Source organism: Chaetodon trifascialis, chromosome 20 (genome assembly GCF_039877785.1).
Source record: "Chaetodon trifascialis isolate fChaTrf1 chromosome 20, fChaTrf1.hap1, whole genome shotgun sequence".
NCBI lineage: Eukaryota > Metazoa > Chordata > Actinopteri > Chaetodontiformes > Chaetodontidae > Chaetodon > Chaetodon trifascialis.
The window spans coordinates 18,103,226-18,120,422 of record NC_092075.1 but is presented as its reverse complement, the minus strand read 5'-3'; the positions used below and the strand labels follow the sequence as shown (position 1 = coordinate 18,120,422).

General features: G+C 43.9%; 1 protein-coding gene across 3 annotated transcripts in view; it reads left to right on the top strand.

Annotated features, from left to right (window-relative positions):
* The first annotated feature begins 744 nt into the window (after positions 1-744).
* cacna1bb (calcium channel, voltage-dependent, N type, alpha 1B subunit, b) overlaps positions 745-17,197 on the top strand; it is a 162,105-nt gene continuing 145,652 nt past the window's right edge. For all 3 annotated transcript variants that reach the window (XM_070989614.1, XM_070989612.1, XM_070989613.1), the window contains exons 1-5: positions 745-805; positions 2,190-2,505; positions 6,376-6,654; positions 8,727-8,832; positions 11,587-11,726. In XM_070989614.1, the coding sequence (XP_070845715.1) occupies positions 745-805; positions 2,190-2,505; positions 6,376-6,654; positions 8,727-8,832; positions 11,587-11,726 (902 nt within the window). The remainder of the gene's footprint in view (positions 806-2,189; positions 2,506-6,375; positions 6,655-8,726; positions 8,833-11,586; positions 11,727-17,197) is intronic.

Here is a 17,197-nt window from a genome sequence, read left to right as displayed (position 1 = left end):
CGATGCCACCCATGGAAACATGCTGCCTGCAGGCCTAACATGCAGTTTCAACAAGCTAAACAAAGCTGTGTAGTGTCTGAAAAGCTTTTTAGCTTTAAAATCTTAATCAGAAAAAATCACTAGTAAGCACAGCTGATGGAAACTAAAAGGTACAATATTTTCCTGTAAAGCTGATGAAAAAATGGAAAATATTCAAGTAAAGTACAATGTTTTCAGCACAGCACCTTAGTAAACTACTACTGAACTAAATTGCAATTAAAATCAATCAAGGAAGAAAATATTAAAAACTCAAATCCAATCATGTTTTGTAGGATCAAACAGGTTATAGATTTGGGTTTCAAATGTCCCCTGCAGCACCGATGTGAAAAAACCCAGCAGGAAGCGAGTGACTGTGCGTCTGCAGGCCTTTTCGGTCTCATAAACCAGCCGATGATTGCTCCCTTCCTGGTTACCAGGGCGGACAGCGAAAACAGAGACGATAATTGAATCAGAGAAATCTCTCCTTGAGCGCTGAAGACGGTTGGTCTGATAACACAGTTCTTAACTGGCAGGACAGGAAGCAGCCTTTCCGCATTCCAAGGTGGGAGAAACTTTTTTTTTTTTTTTTTTTTTTGCCTTTGGTGCCCCTGCCCTGGCGCTTGGCAGGGGACCCTCCTGCAGGCAGACATACATGACCTGTGCAGAGGCCGAACACTTGCTGCATCTGTTCGGCTGGATTTATCTCAGTAACCCTGGAGAGCAGTTATGAAGAGAACAGTTCCTCTCAACTCCAGATGGGCAGAGAGACGATCTACTGTGGTTTATGGTACGTTTGTTCTGCCTTTCTTCATTGTATTAGTAACTGTGGAGGTAGTGAATACAGAGTAAAAACTGAGGGGCAGGGCCTCCTCTTAAGGGATCAGAGGAAAAGTCTCAGGGGTCAAGCGACGATTCACAGCATAAAAAAGCAGAAAACAGATATTTCTGCAACACAGAATGATGTGTCTGATTTTTTTTTTTGCGTTTTACTGATGGATTAATAAGTGATACAGGTGAAAATCATTTGGATAATCATTTTCTGAGCATAGCCTATTATTTGACAGACCCGTGGGATCGACTGTGTTTGGGGGACCAAGCAGTGAAAATGAATTGTGATTATCCAGAGAGATTCACGCAATGTTGAATGAGCCAGTCTGTGGTCGGAGGGAAAAACACACCAACTATTAAACATAATGAAAGATATCAGCAGGTTTTCAGATACGCAAATATTTGTTTGTTAATCAGAGCATGCATGGCTGCATGGAAATAGGATTAAGAGTGAAATAGTCCTTGTCATTAGCCACGTAAACAGCTCGGTAGGAATATTCTTTTCTTTTTTTTTTTTCAGAATAAGGGGGAGACTACATGTCGACGTAGTCAGTGAGCCCGCATGCACAGCACACAAGCCCTGAAACTGAAGCAGCTAAATAGAATTCAGCCATCATTCATTTCATTTTTTACACCTGTGCTTGTCCTACTGTGACGTCAAAATGTTTGGCATATACAAGGCTTGGACCGGCCCTGTGTGCACCGACTAATTTCAGCTACGACTTTAAGGTCCAGTGTGTAGGATTTTAGGGGATCTATTGGCAGAAATGGAGCACAATATTCATCATCATGTTTTAATTAGTATATAATCATCTGACAGTAAGAATCGTGCTCATGTTTTTACCTCAGAATGAGCTATTTGTATCTACGGAGGGAGCACATTGTCTTCCACAGTTTCCACAATGTTGCACTGCCATGTTTCTACAGTAGCTCACAATGGACAAACCAAATACTGGCACTAAATAGCACCTTTCATGTTTTTGGCAGCCCCCACAGATTCTCTACACACTTGCAAAGTGAATAAAGGTAAATGAAGGGTAATCGCTTTGTTGTGATCTGCAACCTCACCACTAGATGCCACTAGATCCTACACACTGGTCCTTGAAGCGCTTATCTTTATATATAATGAATAGCAGCTCATTTGCAGCAGTTTGCATTAGTGTTACAGACTTTTTATCGTCACCTTTCAGGCTTCAGTGGCAAGTGTAGATACCAAAACACTTTTACTGATTTTGATGATTTTGATTCTGATTTTGTTTTTCTTTTTTTTTTTTTTTTTTAAAAAAGGATGCTGACATGCTTAAGTTGTGTCTTCCTGTGTAATGGTATCTTTCACCCACCAGCGGTGCGCTCAGCCACACTGGGCTCCTGGAGGATGCTCACCCTGGGGGCAGAGTACGAGGATACCTGGGCTCCATCACCTGACAAGAATCGCCGTCCAAGTCAGTGGGTGGAGGAGAAGCCCGGGTCGGCGGAGGGGTCGGACACTGGCGTCGGAGAGCCGGAGGAGCCGTCCTGGAGAGCCGCTGACACAGACACCAGGCAGGAGTATGATGCGGTTTTACACTTGGACGGTGTGAGCAGAGTGTCAAAGAGAGACGGTGTGCATCAGATGATCAGGAAGCACGAGCTCCTGAGCAGCACGTCATGGACCGGCAGGTGAGACAAACCTTCAACGAAATGCTTATGGACAAGTAAAACTTTGCATTTAACTTTTCTTACACAGACACTGGAAATCACTGGTGAGACTAAAGGATAAGATTCACCTTCATCCACTTATAGCTGGATTAAAGTGCCATGTCTACCAATAATGAACTGCCAGGCCTCCGTTATAATCCACCTTTCCATCGTCTCCCTTTGCAGTGTGTACAGTTTGCCAGTGCTGGGATACTACATGGCACTGGTGGAGTCAGGGAGGGGCCATGGAGTTGGGCCCCGGGGCAGTCGGCCATCTTTGTCCAGTTAGTAATTAAGCCTCTTTACAAAAGAAGCCCATAGCCTACTCCAGTTCAGTGCATATTTTTCGTGGGGGAACATTGTTATTTTCCTCAGCAGTTTCTCCAGCACAAGTCTAATAATACAGGCTGTTTCACATTCTTTCTGCAGTACGTGAGCTAAACCACTAGATGGGTCCTCAGCCGTATCCAGAGCATTACTGTTAATGATTTGGCTGCAGATAATGCTACATTTCAGCTACATTTGATTTCTACATGGTAAATTAATAATGAGCGAAATAACACAAGACTGGATCAATGTGTAAGTGGCCTCCAGATGTAAGCTAACAACAACTCTGGTGTGCAGTGAGTTAATTAGACTGAACAAAGGCCAAACAGCAAACGCATTCAAATAGCAAAGTCTGATGTTATCACAGCTGCTCAGATATTGCGCGGTAGGTCTGTGCAATAAATGACATTGTGTAGTTTTATTCCAAATTTCACAAACAAAGACCAAATCGCTAAGATTATTTAGAATAATTATTGCATATGGATGGAGGAGAGAGATGAAGGGGTAAGAGGAAGAAGGGTGAGGGATTAGGGGATAAATCTGGGATGAATGGAGGAGTGCGATGATGGACAGGTGTCAGCTGGCAGCGGGGAGACAGGAGGGAACGGGAGAGTTGAGACTCTAGGTGAGGGAGCTGTCTCTTCAAATGCTTGGGATTTCTGCCCCTAGTGGTTCCTGCATTTAAAGAATAGAGAGAAGGACGGGAGAAAAGAAAAGGGCGATATTTGGGGGAGGGATGCAAAAAGTCAAAGGGGAAGGGAATGTCTTTGTGTGGATATAGGATGTGTTCAAGGTGTGGACTTTGTCCCTGAGCCTTGTTCTAAAACTTAATTGAAACACCTTCAGTCTGAAAAGGCATCGCCTCCCCACAGTTTCAAAGCTTATACGATCTGGCCAAAAGTATGTGGACACATCCCTTTCATATACCTTTGTGTATTCATGGTGCAGTGTTTTTTGAACGTGTAAGTCTAGTTTGTGTTAATCCAATGACAAAAACAGAAAAATGGAGAAAAATCACAACTAGAAGAAGAAGCTCAAGTTATGAGCTGCTTTAATGACACTGGCTCCAGCATAACCTGACTCTTGAGAAAAAGACAAGAAATGCTGCCACGCGAAAACAAATACAAGCTTCAAGCAAGCAAAAAGCTTTGAGGTTGCATTTGAATTCATTTTCTAAGTCTAATGTTGACCATCATCCCCGCTAAACGGCACACACAAAACATCCTCAGCAGTGATTGACGTCGGCCTAAACAGTTTATAATGATCTGTGAATCCCTGTAGCCACCATAAACATGGCTCATTTATTTCCTTCCTATGATAAATAACTGACATATACAGCAATAAAATGGTTCTTTAAAGCATACACACACACACACACAGCACACAACACCGGCAGTATGAAAAGTCCTAGTAATAAAAGACAATACACAAAAACTAAGTAGACAAACAACAAATTAAAATTGCACCAGCAAGAACTGCGAACTGAGGAATAAAACTCAGATATTTTCTTTGTTGCCAGTTTAGCCTCTAAAAACGCAGAGACGAAGGTTCCTGTGCAATATGCAGAACCTTCCTCCTCATCCTCTGTCCTCGGGTGGCCCCCAACTGGCTCTGTGGCCTCCTGATTAGTTTACTGGCCGCTCCCTTCCTCCTATATTACAGCCACCATGTCGTGCAGTGATATCCTGTGAGAATAACAGTGAGGGTCATTCAAAGCTGTGAAGTCACTGATGCTGCATGCATTTCTTTAAACATAATCAAGATTTACAGAGAAACAGAGACAGTAATTGAGGAATATTCTCAGATATTTAACTGTGTCTCCACTGGCCTGTACAGAGCAGACAGTCCACTCCAGTGCGCTTTGCTGACACAGCCTGGACAGCAGCCAGCAAAGGTCAGAACATCTGCGTACTAGTATAAACCAATGTTTCTGTCTCGTGCCACAAAAGAATATACAGAAAATTTGAGAGGAGATAAAACATGTCAGAGGAGTGTCTGTGCTAATCGTTAGAAAGCACTGGCTGCAGTCACAGGGTCCTAAAAACTAAAAATTGTTTAATCACTCTCATATTTCATGACCTTTTCAGATTTTAGGAACTTGTAAACCCGATGACATGTCCAGAGGTCTATTACGTAATATGCAACCTTACCTTTGTTTGAAGTTTCTTTAGCTGTAAAACATGGTTAAAACAATGAATTCTGCACATTAGACACACATTATCCCTTTAAAATCCCAAATATGGAGTTTTACAGTTATGAACAGTTGGTTTATACGAAGTCATTAAGACCTCTCTGAGGTCTAACTGACCCCTGACATCAGTTAATGTCACCATGTGGGATACCACCATGTAGGCAAGCAAAGTATTTGTTCCTGTATAACACATAAAACACATATTTTCCTGATTTGGTCTAGTACAAATTCTTTATTATTTCCAAATTCTGTCGCCTTCTTCACATGTGCAAGATTATTATTATTATTATTGTTGTTGTTGTTGTTATATTTTGACGTGTACAGCCGTGGCCTCAGTGGGACCCCAAAAATGTAGAAGTAAAGCAAAAGTCAACAGAACACAAAGGTTAAGGATAAACGAACACATGAAAACTGAGATCAATGTGTAGGTTGACACACGATCACTGACCTTATGTCGTTTTTTGTTTTTATTCAAAGGCGAGTGTTTGATTCTGCCAACAAGGTAGGTACGCAAACTTTTCCACATCCATGTTTCCATCATGTTTAACATGGACCGTGAGAGCCGCTCAGCATCTTTCCTAAGCTGCTGTCTCCTCATGTGATGCTGAAAAGAAAGACTGATTACCGCTCCTGTTCTGACCCGCAGGGCTTTTCTCAACTTCATTAGTTTTGCAGTCTCCTCTCAGCAGCCAACGGACGGTGAGCGCGTCTGTACGCTCCAGTCACCGATAGGCCCATTCTGGTCACATGCGCTCTTCCTTATTCCAGTGAGGACTTGCTTTATAGCCTTCAGCCCCCATACAGCGAGCGATCAAACAGAAATCACAGGACAGGCGCTCGTGTTGGATTGGCTTGTCTTGTTCTTGCTTTCAGCTGGGAGGAGAACACAAAGGGATTTCAGAGTTTTCCGTCGCTCCTGCTTATTTTGACTGACAGCCCGAACGCATCAACTGGTGTTTGGATGCTGACACGATGCTGTCAGGGCTTTGGACAGAGACAGGGTGATCTGCTCTTCCAGCCTCGTTTTTCTTTCCTCACTCAGAGCCCGGCTGACATGGATGCCTCAGCGAAGTGACCAATTTTACAGCTGACGCGCGTTATCGCTGTGAAGTTTTAGGTTTTACATTTCACTGAAGATGAATGAGTGGACAGGATCAAGAGAACACGCTTTTCAGTGGGGCCACCTTATTGTCCGTTTTCCAAACGCAGCGCTCTCTGGCTACTCTCTAACGCTAAGCTGTGGTTTGAATGAAGTGTGTTTGTTGTGATGCGTCTCCCCTCCATTTCCACTGACACCACTTTGGATTTTCCCTTTTGGATCTGTGCGTTTCCAGAATGGCTCGCTTCGCAGAAGATCTACCCACCCGCTATGGAGGAGGCGCAGGCGGCGGAGGGAGGGGTGGACCGGGCGCCGGGAGAGGGGGAGCGCGAGGTGGTGGCGCTCCGGGTGGCCAGAGGGTGTACAAGCAGTCGATGGCCCAGAGAGCCCGGACAATGGCCATTTACAACCCGAACCCTGTCAAACAGAACTGCCTCACTGTCAACCGCTCCCTCTTCATCTTCCGAGAAGACAATCTCATCAGGAAGTATGCAAAGCGAATAACAGAGTGGCCATATCCTTCCTGACCAGCAGCAGCACGCACAGAGCAGGTGCATCTGAAGCCTGCAACCTGTCTGTCCTCGCTTGGCAACCACACACAGATGGTTGAAAAACAGAAACACACCATCGCCCGCATGCGTGTTTGTCAAGCTGTTAAGTTTAGCTGCTGATGTGGATTCACTTCAATGCTTTCAGTTTAGGGTGTGAATGATCAGCTATGTTTCGCCTGTGGAGCAGCTACCACAGTGTCCGTGTGTGTCCCCCTCAGCGCGCAACGCTGGCTGCACCTGTCGCCCCGCGTCTTATCTCTGTCCAACGTGACACAAAGATGTTTTCTCAAAAGGTGCGCGCAGTGAAAAGACTTCACATCCGCCCATTCAGTCGCCTTTTCTGTCCCCAGCTCAGCACACAGCCTGTGGGCGTCCACATCGACTGATAAGTTCTTTTGTCCAAATGTCAGCTGTAAACTGTCTGCCGGCCGTGCACACAGCGATCCCAGCGTCACTTAATAATGATCAAACATTGCTATTGATTGACGCAACTAGAAGTCAATAGAAAGCTGCGTGCGTAAAAGGGCAACGCGCAGTCAGTGATGTGGCGGCTTCCACTGGCTGCGCGCCACTCCCCGTGTCCTTCTCAAGGAAGAGCGCAGTTTATTCTGGTGAAAAGAGACCGTTGGTTCAGGGTTGCACAACCGCCTCGTCGTCTTAGTTAGGAGCCCTCTCCATGGTGCTGAAGTCGCCCACGCTCACCGCTCCACGCCGCTCTTTCAACGCTGACAAAAAAAAAAAAAAAAGGCAGCCCACTCCAACGAGCGAGTCATGGTCACATTCCAAATCTTAATATTTTCTCTTTGGGAATGAATGACAGATTCTGCCAGGGTGACATGTTTCTGAAGCGTTTCTACTTATTTCAACATGGGAAAAGTCTCAGAATCCTAAAATAAGATTGAATCCACAATAGCAGCCCATGAAGACAGTGACATTTAATTCAAGAAAAGTCTTGAAAGCTGATTTGTTTGGAAAAGAAGTCTCTAAATCCTAAGCATTTCACATTTTTGATTTTTTTAAAAAAAGATTAGACTAGTATAGACAGTCCCTCCGCTCACTGCTCAAAAATCCACTCGGTGCTGAAGAAACAACGTGTTCTCACAATGAAATGTCTTGAAAGCCATTCTTACAGCGTAAGTCTTGATACATTTGGATTGAAAACAGGTGAAAGAACAGTTTCGAGCCTTATTCTTTCGCATTTAATGAGACAAAGCAGATGAAACAAATGTCTTTTTGCAGTGGAGCTCCTCAGGCTGGAAAGCCAGAGTGACAAACAGGAGAGGACAGCTTCTGCTGCTCCGTGCTCTGTGGATGACAGTGAGAACAACGTTAGCTGTCGTGAAATAATAATAGGAATTTATCCGTGCCCTCTGTAAATAGATACGAGTTGAACTGCACACTCCGCAGGACCAAAAGGAAAACAGACAGGAAAGCGAAAGTCCCAGCTGGAACAGCAACAGTAGCCATTATAGCCGTTTTCTTTTCAAATTCACTGCCAGGAAAACAGTATCCTGATTGCATAATCTGGGTAGTTGGGTGTGTTATGGGTAATAATTCTACATCTTGGCTTTAATGGTCATAAGCTTCTTATTCCCTTGCGATTCAAAGACCCTCAATAGACCCTGACCTGCAGGCAATGACCCAGTGAAAATGAAACGCAGAATGAGCCAACCATTGAAAATGCTAGGAAATGGTCAACCATCTGGAAGCATCATGGGTGCATGTATAGGATGCTTTCTTTCTAGAAAGCCTTCAACCAGAACATGATGGAAGCTTCACGCTTTAGTGGACAGAACGCCTCCAAATTTAAGTTTAATGGCATTTGTCATAAAGCAGAGTGCAGGATGATTTGCTTCGCTGTACAGTTTAATGCTGCCTGCTATTCTTGGGTGCCCTTGTTTTATTAGACTCCTTGATTGGTTACTCATTACACTCTTAATCCCGATTGAAAACACATTCCATGACAAAATATCATTTCTGACTGTGCTGTGAAATGAATGCAACTTCACTTTCAACTGCTCCTTAACCCTCACACTCCATTTGAGTACATGATCCTGGCTACAATTATTGCCAACTGCATCGTCTTGGCCCTGGAGCAGCATCTACCTGCCAGCGACAAGACGCCCATGTCCGAACGTCTGGTAAGTGCTTCAACATGTCTGTCTGTGAGGTCGCTTCCTTTTAGGCAAATAACTTCTCAGCTGATATGGAGAGTGATCCCGTTCTAACCCTTATCAGTAGAGTCAGGGTCCCAGAGTTGCCAGGAAGTGACTTGAAACAGCTTAATTGTATCAGCACCTCCACTCATCAGGCTGTGTTCACCCCGTGTGTTTGTCCCTACATTTCTTCCCCTCCAGCTCCTATCTTGTAAGTCAGCAGAGCCTCTCAGTGAGCCGCCTTTGATCCTTTGCTCTGGATCCTTGTTCCCACAGCTGCTCACATATGCACTCAGTTTAAACCAACATTTGAACTCTGACAGTCACATTGCACAGCTAACCAGAGACTGCTGCACGGGGAGGTCAAGTGGCAGAACCCGCCCTGTGTACCGGGGAAAAAACACAAAACAAAGCTGAGTAGCACATAGCTTCATGCTTCAGCACTTTCCTGTTCGTGTTCTTGAGGGTGTCGTAGCTCAGGGGACTTTGTCTTAAAATAAAGAGCTGGAGAGTGTTACAAAGAGCAACAGCTTGATGTGGAAAAAGTCAATGAATTCCTGTCATACTCAACCACCTGCTCCTGTTTCAAATGATCTCAGCGGCTGCAATCTAAATTCAGCAGTGAAGATGTGACAATGAGGAAAACAAAAAGGAAGTGTTCAGCACCTGAGAAAGTGATTAGAGCGGTTACACAAAGGGGAAAACAAGCACCCTCTCCCGGCCTCCTCCACCTCGAGGATGTAATACAACAAGAAGCCTTTTAATTAGAACAAGGGATCAGCTATTATTTATGAAGCTCTGTCAACAGAGTAGGAGGCGTGAGCAAGTGGAGGCGATGATAGAAGCTATTCTGTAAAAGTATTTCAGATCCATTGTAAGTCGTTAGCGCCGTGATCCTTGGGGATTTCCCCAGCTGTCTTCCGTGAGGGTATTTATAATTCAGGAGTATTTTAGATGTATGTATAATAGATATTAGCACGCTATAAGTACAGACATGAATCCAGGCAGCCCTCCAACCCTGTCATTACATAAGACATTCAATTGTTTTGCCTATGAATTTGGTCTTTTTACAGCATACCAAAATGAATATACTGTACGTCACACTGAATGCCTGTCATTGTAGAAATGTTGCAGACTCCTACGGCTTCTCTTATTGGCCAGGAGCTCATCTGCTTCTCAGCAACAACAACAAACCGTCATTATTTTACCGCCACAGCCTTCACGCTTGATACAGTAACCATCGTGCAACATATCTATTATCACTGGACACTCACTGTTGTCGGCCTGTGCTATAGAAAAGGTCACATTTCTTATAGTGCTCAGGCCTGTCACGCTGCTTTAATGTGATTATTTATGTTGGAGGCCGGGTGAAGCTGGGGGTTGGAGATACTGACTGTCAGGTTGTAGTATGCTGGGAGCGAGAGAGAGAAATGGAAGGGGAGAGGTTAGTGTAGGCGTGAGATATCCTCCACTCATGCCCTGCACATTGCCCCAGGCCCTTGCAGATATTAATGGAGGCAAAGGAAAAAGTGTCATGTCATACACGCCTGATCCATCTGGCGTAGTTAAAGCAAGGCCCAGGGTTAACCTAGCCACATAGTGTAAGTGATCAAAGTGTGACACACTGTGGATTGTTTAACACTTTTAGGGAGAGATGCAGCATGTCCAAATCAATCTTGTCCAGTCATGTGTGTTGGCATATGCTCTGAGTGCCAAAGTGCCCTTTCAAACAGGAATGTCTTTGTCCTACTGGGATGATGTTGTGCTTTTGATTTGCCCTAATGTAACATTTGATGTCTCTCTCATGTCGCACTTGGACTGCTCAATGGCTCCCCAGCTCCATTATTCCACGCTTCATTTTTGTCTTAATGCAACACCGGAGCAGACCAAGTGCCTTTCTGGTTGGTCAAAATGTTAACCCAAGTACCCCTTTGCTCTATGCATATGCTCCTCTGGTTGGCCAAACTGCTATCATTTTACTGCTGTCAAGAGGACCTCAGGTGCCCACCAATTCCATGCTTCATTTTTGTCAGCCCAGGTGCCCTTCTGATTGGCCATAGTGGCACCAAGTGAATCTGGCCTTTATTTTTGCCCAAATGTCACACCAGAGGGCTAACTGAACCGCCCAAGTTCTCTTTTGGTTAGTCCAAATTCCAGCCTAGGAGCTCAAATTACCCAATAAGCCTTTTGAAAGTCCCAATGCCCTTTTGGTTGTCTCAAAAAGCCCCCATGCGCCTGACTGTTTGCTCCAAGTCATTTCCACTTCCATGCTTCATATAACCCTTATATTGTGCAAGAGAGTTGCCCTAAAATATGCCCTCAGTAGAGGTTCCCCTCTCTCATTCTGACCCCTGCTTGACGTGATATTTTGACCAAATACAGTCCTGTTGGAATATCTGTATTTTCCACAGGTACTGGGCTGCTATCAATTGAAGTTAAATAGATAATTTTGTATGTTTGAATGCATTAAATGAACCGATCTGAAGCTAAATTGATATACCAATACCAATGTTAAGATCATGCTGTGTGTGTGAATATTTGTTTTCACAGTATTTACTGTCTTTTCATCCAAAGAAGAAGACTCCACTTCCTGCACTTCTGTTCACGCTGGTGCAAGAAGTGAAAGGAGCCCTCTCTCTTTTACTTACCCCTCCCTTTCACTGAATGCTTCATTAAGCACTCTCTTACCTTGAACAAAAAGATCTTCCCCTGCCACTCATCCTCTCTCTCTTTCTGTAGGACGACACAGAGCCTTACTTTATTGGAATATTCTGTTTCGAGGCTGCCATTAAGATCATCGCCCTGGGCTTTGCGTTTCACAAAGGCTCCTACCTCCGCAACGGCTGGAATGTAATGGACTTCGTGGTCGTCCTCACGGGGTGAGTCCCTCGCCCGCTGGGTGTCAGCTGGGGATGGAGGTCATAAGTGAGAGAGTGGTTTCTTTTGTGTGTATCTGTGAGCGCCGTGAGTGAGAGTGTAGTGGAATCACCTTCTTCCAGTTAGAGCATGCCTACAAGCATCTATAAGTTATTCAACAAGTCGCACAAGCCTGTAAAAGATGTGAAATGAGTCACATTTGTTGCTTTAGCCTTTCAATTTCTGTCCTAGATTTTAACACTGCTGCTGGCCTATGCTGTTTGGGCACCCTGTCCACATATTATGTGGCCAGCACAGAGCCTTGACCTTAACATCTATGGAGTATCTGACGATCATACGTTCGGGTGTCCGCTGCTTTTGGCTGTACAGTGTAAAACATTTGTTCTCAACAATCACACCAGATGACCTGAGCCTCACCACCTGAGCAGCACTGCATTGCAAATGGAACATTCATTTTTATTTGATATACTGTATGTGTTTGAAAAATAAGTGCATGTCAAGTTATTGGCCAAGTGGAACAGCGATTTCTTGGACAGAGGCTGTCATAGCTGAATGTTGTGTTTCTCTCTCTCTCTGTTGGAGCAGCTCTTAGTGGGGCTCGGACAAGAGTGGCTGCCTGGCAGGGAAGCTGTCAGACTCGGGGGCTTTGGAGACATGTAATGGCCTGTGTTTCTCATTATCAAAAAAGAGTCAATGATAAAGCAACGGTCAGGTCAATAGTTCTGAGTAATTACTCCCGGGGTTTCAGCTCAGGCAGCACTGAAGCTTTGTCTGGAAGGTGGCATGGTGCTCCTTCTCTGCTTTTAACCATTAGTGCAAGGATAATAACATGTTTGTAAGAGTGTAGTTTGTTCTGCTCTTGTTGGATGCCAGATATTATTTCAGGTGAGCTTTTCAGGAGCTTTCACATAATTGATGTGTCCTTCAAACTTCTAGTTCCTTAACTCCATGGTAAACCTCTAACTGCACGTTAGGTGTATCCTACTCCTGGCTCCAGCAGAGGAGTCCAGGAGATTTTGAAAAGTTTCCTCATTTTTTCAGAGACAGTAATCATGTTGTCCTGTGGTGCTGCATAAGCTGGTAACCATTCATAAACACACAAGCTGACACATTTATTACATTATTATGGTTGGAGATTATTAGACAATTGCAAAATGCTTCATTGTAATTTAACCACAACCTGTCCCTGTCCAAATGGACCACATCAGTTTAGCAAAGTCACATGGAGTATGTAAAATATTATTAATATCATGTTTATTACTATATGGGCCCCTAAGTAGCTTGGCACCCTCACTTTCTTCATCACAAGGTGCATCCTGATGGGACACTTGCTTAGTTTTTGTCCCTAGAAATGTGTTTTTTCTCCATTGGGACACCTGACCTGCTGACTAGATTTACAACTTACTGTATATATTGTATGTGTTGTATGTGTCGGCAGAGAAGCAGTGCTTTTTGAGCATTGCCCTCGTTCCTTAGAGTCTGCTCACATCTGTGAATGCAGGGAAAAAGTTCAAAGAGAGGCCATCATTTCACAAAATACCTCCTCAGTACAGATCATGATGATCAGCTCACCGCTAATTCCCACTGCTGGATGAAACGTTTGATTTTTACTTAGATAAAAGTAGTTGTACAACAATGTAAAAGTAGTCTATTAATATGCTTGGAATCACTCCTCACTGCCTGAAAAACAGTCCTCCCATGTTAGAAAAGCACCACAATACAAACCACTGTTTGTATTGGGCTGCACGGTGGCGCAGCAGGTAGTGCGCGTGCCTCACAGCAAGAAGGTTGCCGGTTCGATCCCCGGGTCAGGCGGGGCCTCTCTGTGTGAAGCTTGCATGTTCTTCCCGTGCATGCGTGGGTTCTCTCCGGGTACTCCGGCTTCCTCCCACAGACCAAAAACATGCTCATTAGGTTAATTGGTGACTCTAAATTGTCCGTAGGTGTGAGTGTGAGTGTGAATGTTTGTTTGTCCTTGCATGTGGCCCTGCAATCGGCTGGCGACCGGTTCAGGGTGTACCCCGCCTCTCGCCCATTGTAGCTGGGATAGGCTCCAGCCCCCCGCAACCCCGAAAGGGATAGGCGGTATAGATAATGGATGGATGGATATTGTTTGTATTGTCTGTATGAGCTCCGGTTCGGGTTTGTGCTGTAAATAATGCAGAAAGTCAATAAACAAATTAATGAAGGTGGACACTGAATGAGGAACAGAGCAAAGACTACAGAGAAGCAGTGACCACAAGTGTTTGGGGTGATGGGGAAAATAGACAGATCAAAATGAAGGGACATCAGAGGGTAGAAGAGGACGAAGTGCCAGATTTCCCTCCGACTCCTTTGTAATCAAACACACGAATTTGAAATTACACTTCATGCATTTTAGGCCAACACTCTGAAAGCTGGTGTTTAGAATTCAAGCATTTCTTTTCCTGTTTCAAGCCAGCACATTAACAGCTGAGAGATGCCCGTTCTTTTTCTTTCACATGGCACTCAAGTGGGAAGATTGTGTTTGGAGCTGTGACTGGATTTAATGTTCCCCTGCAATACCTACACAGTGGAAGGAATCGTGTGTTGGGAGATGAAAGGAGGCGTCCTTTAAATGTAAGGCTGAGATCACACGGAGGCACGCCGCTTGGAGCAAAACACTCGAATTCCACTATCTTCATGTAGAAAGACCGCAGCTGCTGTCTGTGCCATGTGATTCACCTCGTGCATCCAAACAGCAGTGGTGCGAACACCATTTTGCTTTGCATTCTGTTGCTTTATACAGTATGAAGAAGAGGCTTATTCATGTTTTGAAAAGTTATTTAAATATGCAATTGTCCAGATATCTAATGATTTTATCAGAGTATGTCCATATTTTCTTGTTTACGAGGTGTCACGTATCTTAAATCTTTTTTAGTTTTTCATCTCATCAAAGACTAAAGCCAGAGAAATAGCTCTTCAGTTTTGGCTACCCACTGCTGACACAGCTGGATACAAATTAACCATTATGTTGTGTATGTGTGTCTCCGTTTGGTTGCCAAGCAACCACAGTAGATAATGTGCCTCGGCGTCATCGGGGGTTTCTGTGTATGTGTATGTGTGTGTGTGTGTGTGTGTGTGTGTGTGTGTGTGTGTGTGTGTGTGTGTGTGTGTGTGTGTGTGTGTGTGTGTGTGACGCTCTATTGGCTTTGTGCTCAACATGCTCCTGCGGGATCGGGGGGCTGAAGGTGTCCGGACCAAGGCCACATCAATTCGCAATCAATCAGATCACCTCTGGGTGTGGTGCGGCTCGCCGGATCGCAATACAAGCAGAATCTGATCCTGGGAGAAATAGTCCTGATGGAACACAGAAGAGACATTTAACCATGTCCTCACATGTTTAGCCTGAGGTTAAGAGGATTAGACAGACTTTACTGCACACCTGGGTGTTAAAATCTGTTTCTGCTTTGTCCCGTTTAGTCTGCAGAGGGAATGAGCTGCATGCAGGCAAAAATTAGCGATCATAATTAAACTTAAGCACGGTAGAAATGATGAAATGATTACTTATTTGGAGTAGCAAGAGAAGAAGACATCAGTCAGTGAGAAACCCACAGATGAACACTGGAGACTGCTACAGTTGGATGCTATTGATCAAAGCATGACTGATTGATAAAAAAATATTTTAAAAGCGCTTGATAATCAATCAAAAGTGACCAGTGAGGGTTTTTATTGATTGTCCAGAAATCTAATTTAGAAGATTTAATTGTGGCTCCCCGACGAGGGAAGAAATAAATAATCCTGCTTTGTTTGCATTTAAAACATATTCATTTCAGCTCTATTAATCATCTCATATTACCTAAATCAATCATATATCTTACTCTTTTTTCTATTTGCTCAGGACTAGTTCTGCCTTTTGTAGAATTCCAGTGCTTAGTTCTTAGGATAATTATATCGATACAGCCATCCAATTCTAATGAAAGGATCTAAATGATGGTGTAGCTGGAGGCAGCAGCAGACCTTTAATCTGTCCTGATAAGGCATTAGGAGCCTGTAATAAGAGAATAAATCTGCCCGGGTTGCCAAAGGCCTAATCAATAGAACACTGAGCCGACCAGCCCAGGAACACTGAGCCCTGATGAGGAGCTAGACATGACCAATCACATGCTGAGGACGACCGCTTTCGTGACATGAAGAGAAAGGGTGAGAAGCCTGCACTGCTTCAAAAAACCATTTTCTTTTCCAACATTTGCCAGCATGAAGCATCGAGCTCACAGAAACTGGGAAACTGTGACTCAGAAGCTGGAAAGAATACTTTTAAAAATCCAAGAAGAAGGGGATTAAATGATACTCACACTCAAATTTCAGAGGCCAAACTCAGTGAGAGTCCATTCATTCTGCAGTCTGTAAGCAGCATGTTTTTCCTCCTTTCAGAGCAGAAACTGGGAGAATCAGTTCAGGTTAAATACCTTTTAAAGCCATGGAGAGTGTTGAAAAGTGGTGTCTTGCATTTTTGAGATGTAGGAAGCCAAGAGAGTGATGTATAATATTGTTTACTGTGACCATGATGAGTAATCACGTCTGATTGGCGGTTTAATATCTTCTGTGGAACTGACATCACCTGGGTATCTCAGCTTGGCCTTGGAGAGAAAACCTGTGTCACAGTGTGGGGGTGTGGAGGTGGAAAAAGGTGGGTTTTAATGAAAGCCAGGGTCCAGTGAAAGACACCCATTGAATTATGGGGTCTTGACCTGCATTCTGTGCAATGCAAAACGCAAAGAAAACAAGGAATCTGTTGACAATGATTTTGTCCTCAGATGTTCATCAGGCAAAGTCAGACACAACTTGAACTTGCCTGATTCAGACTGACATGTCTTCAATAAAGTCAGGAATGATGGATTCCTTTTTCAAGAGTTCTTGATCCCATGAACCTTGTCACTTAGACTTCATGGCGCGCAAGAAGTGCTTCTAAACAGTGACATGGAAGCCCGATGCTAAATGGCCGTAGCATTCTTTTAATAGACATATCAGCATTTGAAAAATGGTACTAATTGGCTGTTACTAAGCTTCTCACATGTGTAGGAGTAACAACTTGTATTTATTTGCTTTATTTGTACAATTACTTAATCGAGACAGAAGAAAGTGCAGGAAAATACTGTTACATAAGAAAAAGAACTGCAGCAGATACAGTATAGTGTATGTAGACTTTTAAATACAGGATAAAACAACTAAACAAATAAATGGATAAAACTGACTTGGATGTGTTTGTGTGCATTCAAAACTCAGTATGACTGTGTTTGTAATTCAGATGGTACAGCATATTTGTGACATTTTTACTGAAAAAGATGACCGACTAAAGATTTGCATCGTGCATTGGAACGGTACAGTTATGGCTTGCCTGCTTGTGGTTCCTTTGCTATTATACCTTTTGATCAATTGGGAAATTCCTCCTGAGGCAGGACCATTTATGCACTTAGACAGAGCTCTTACAATTGAGAACATTCAGAGATCGTCA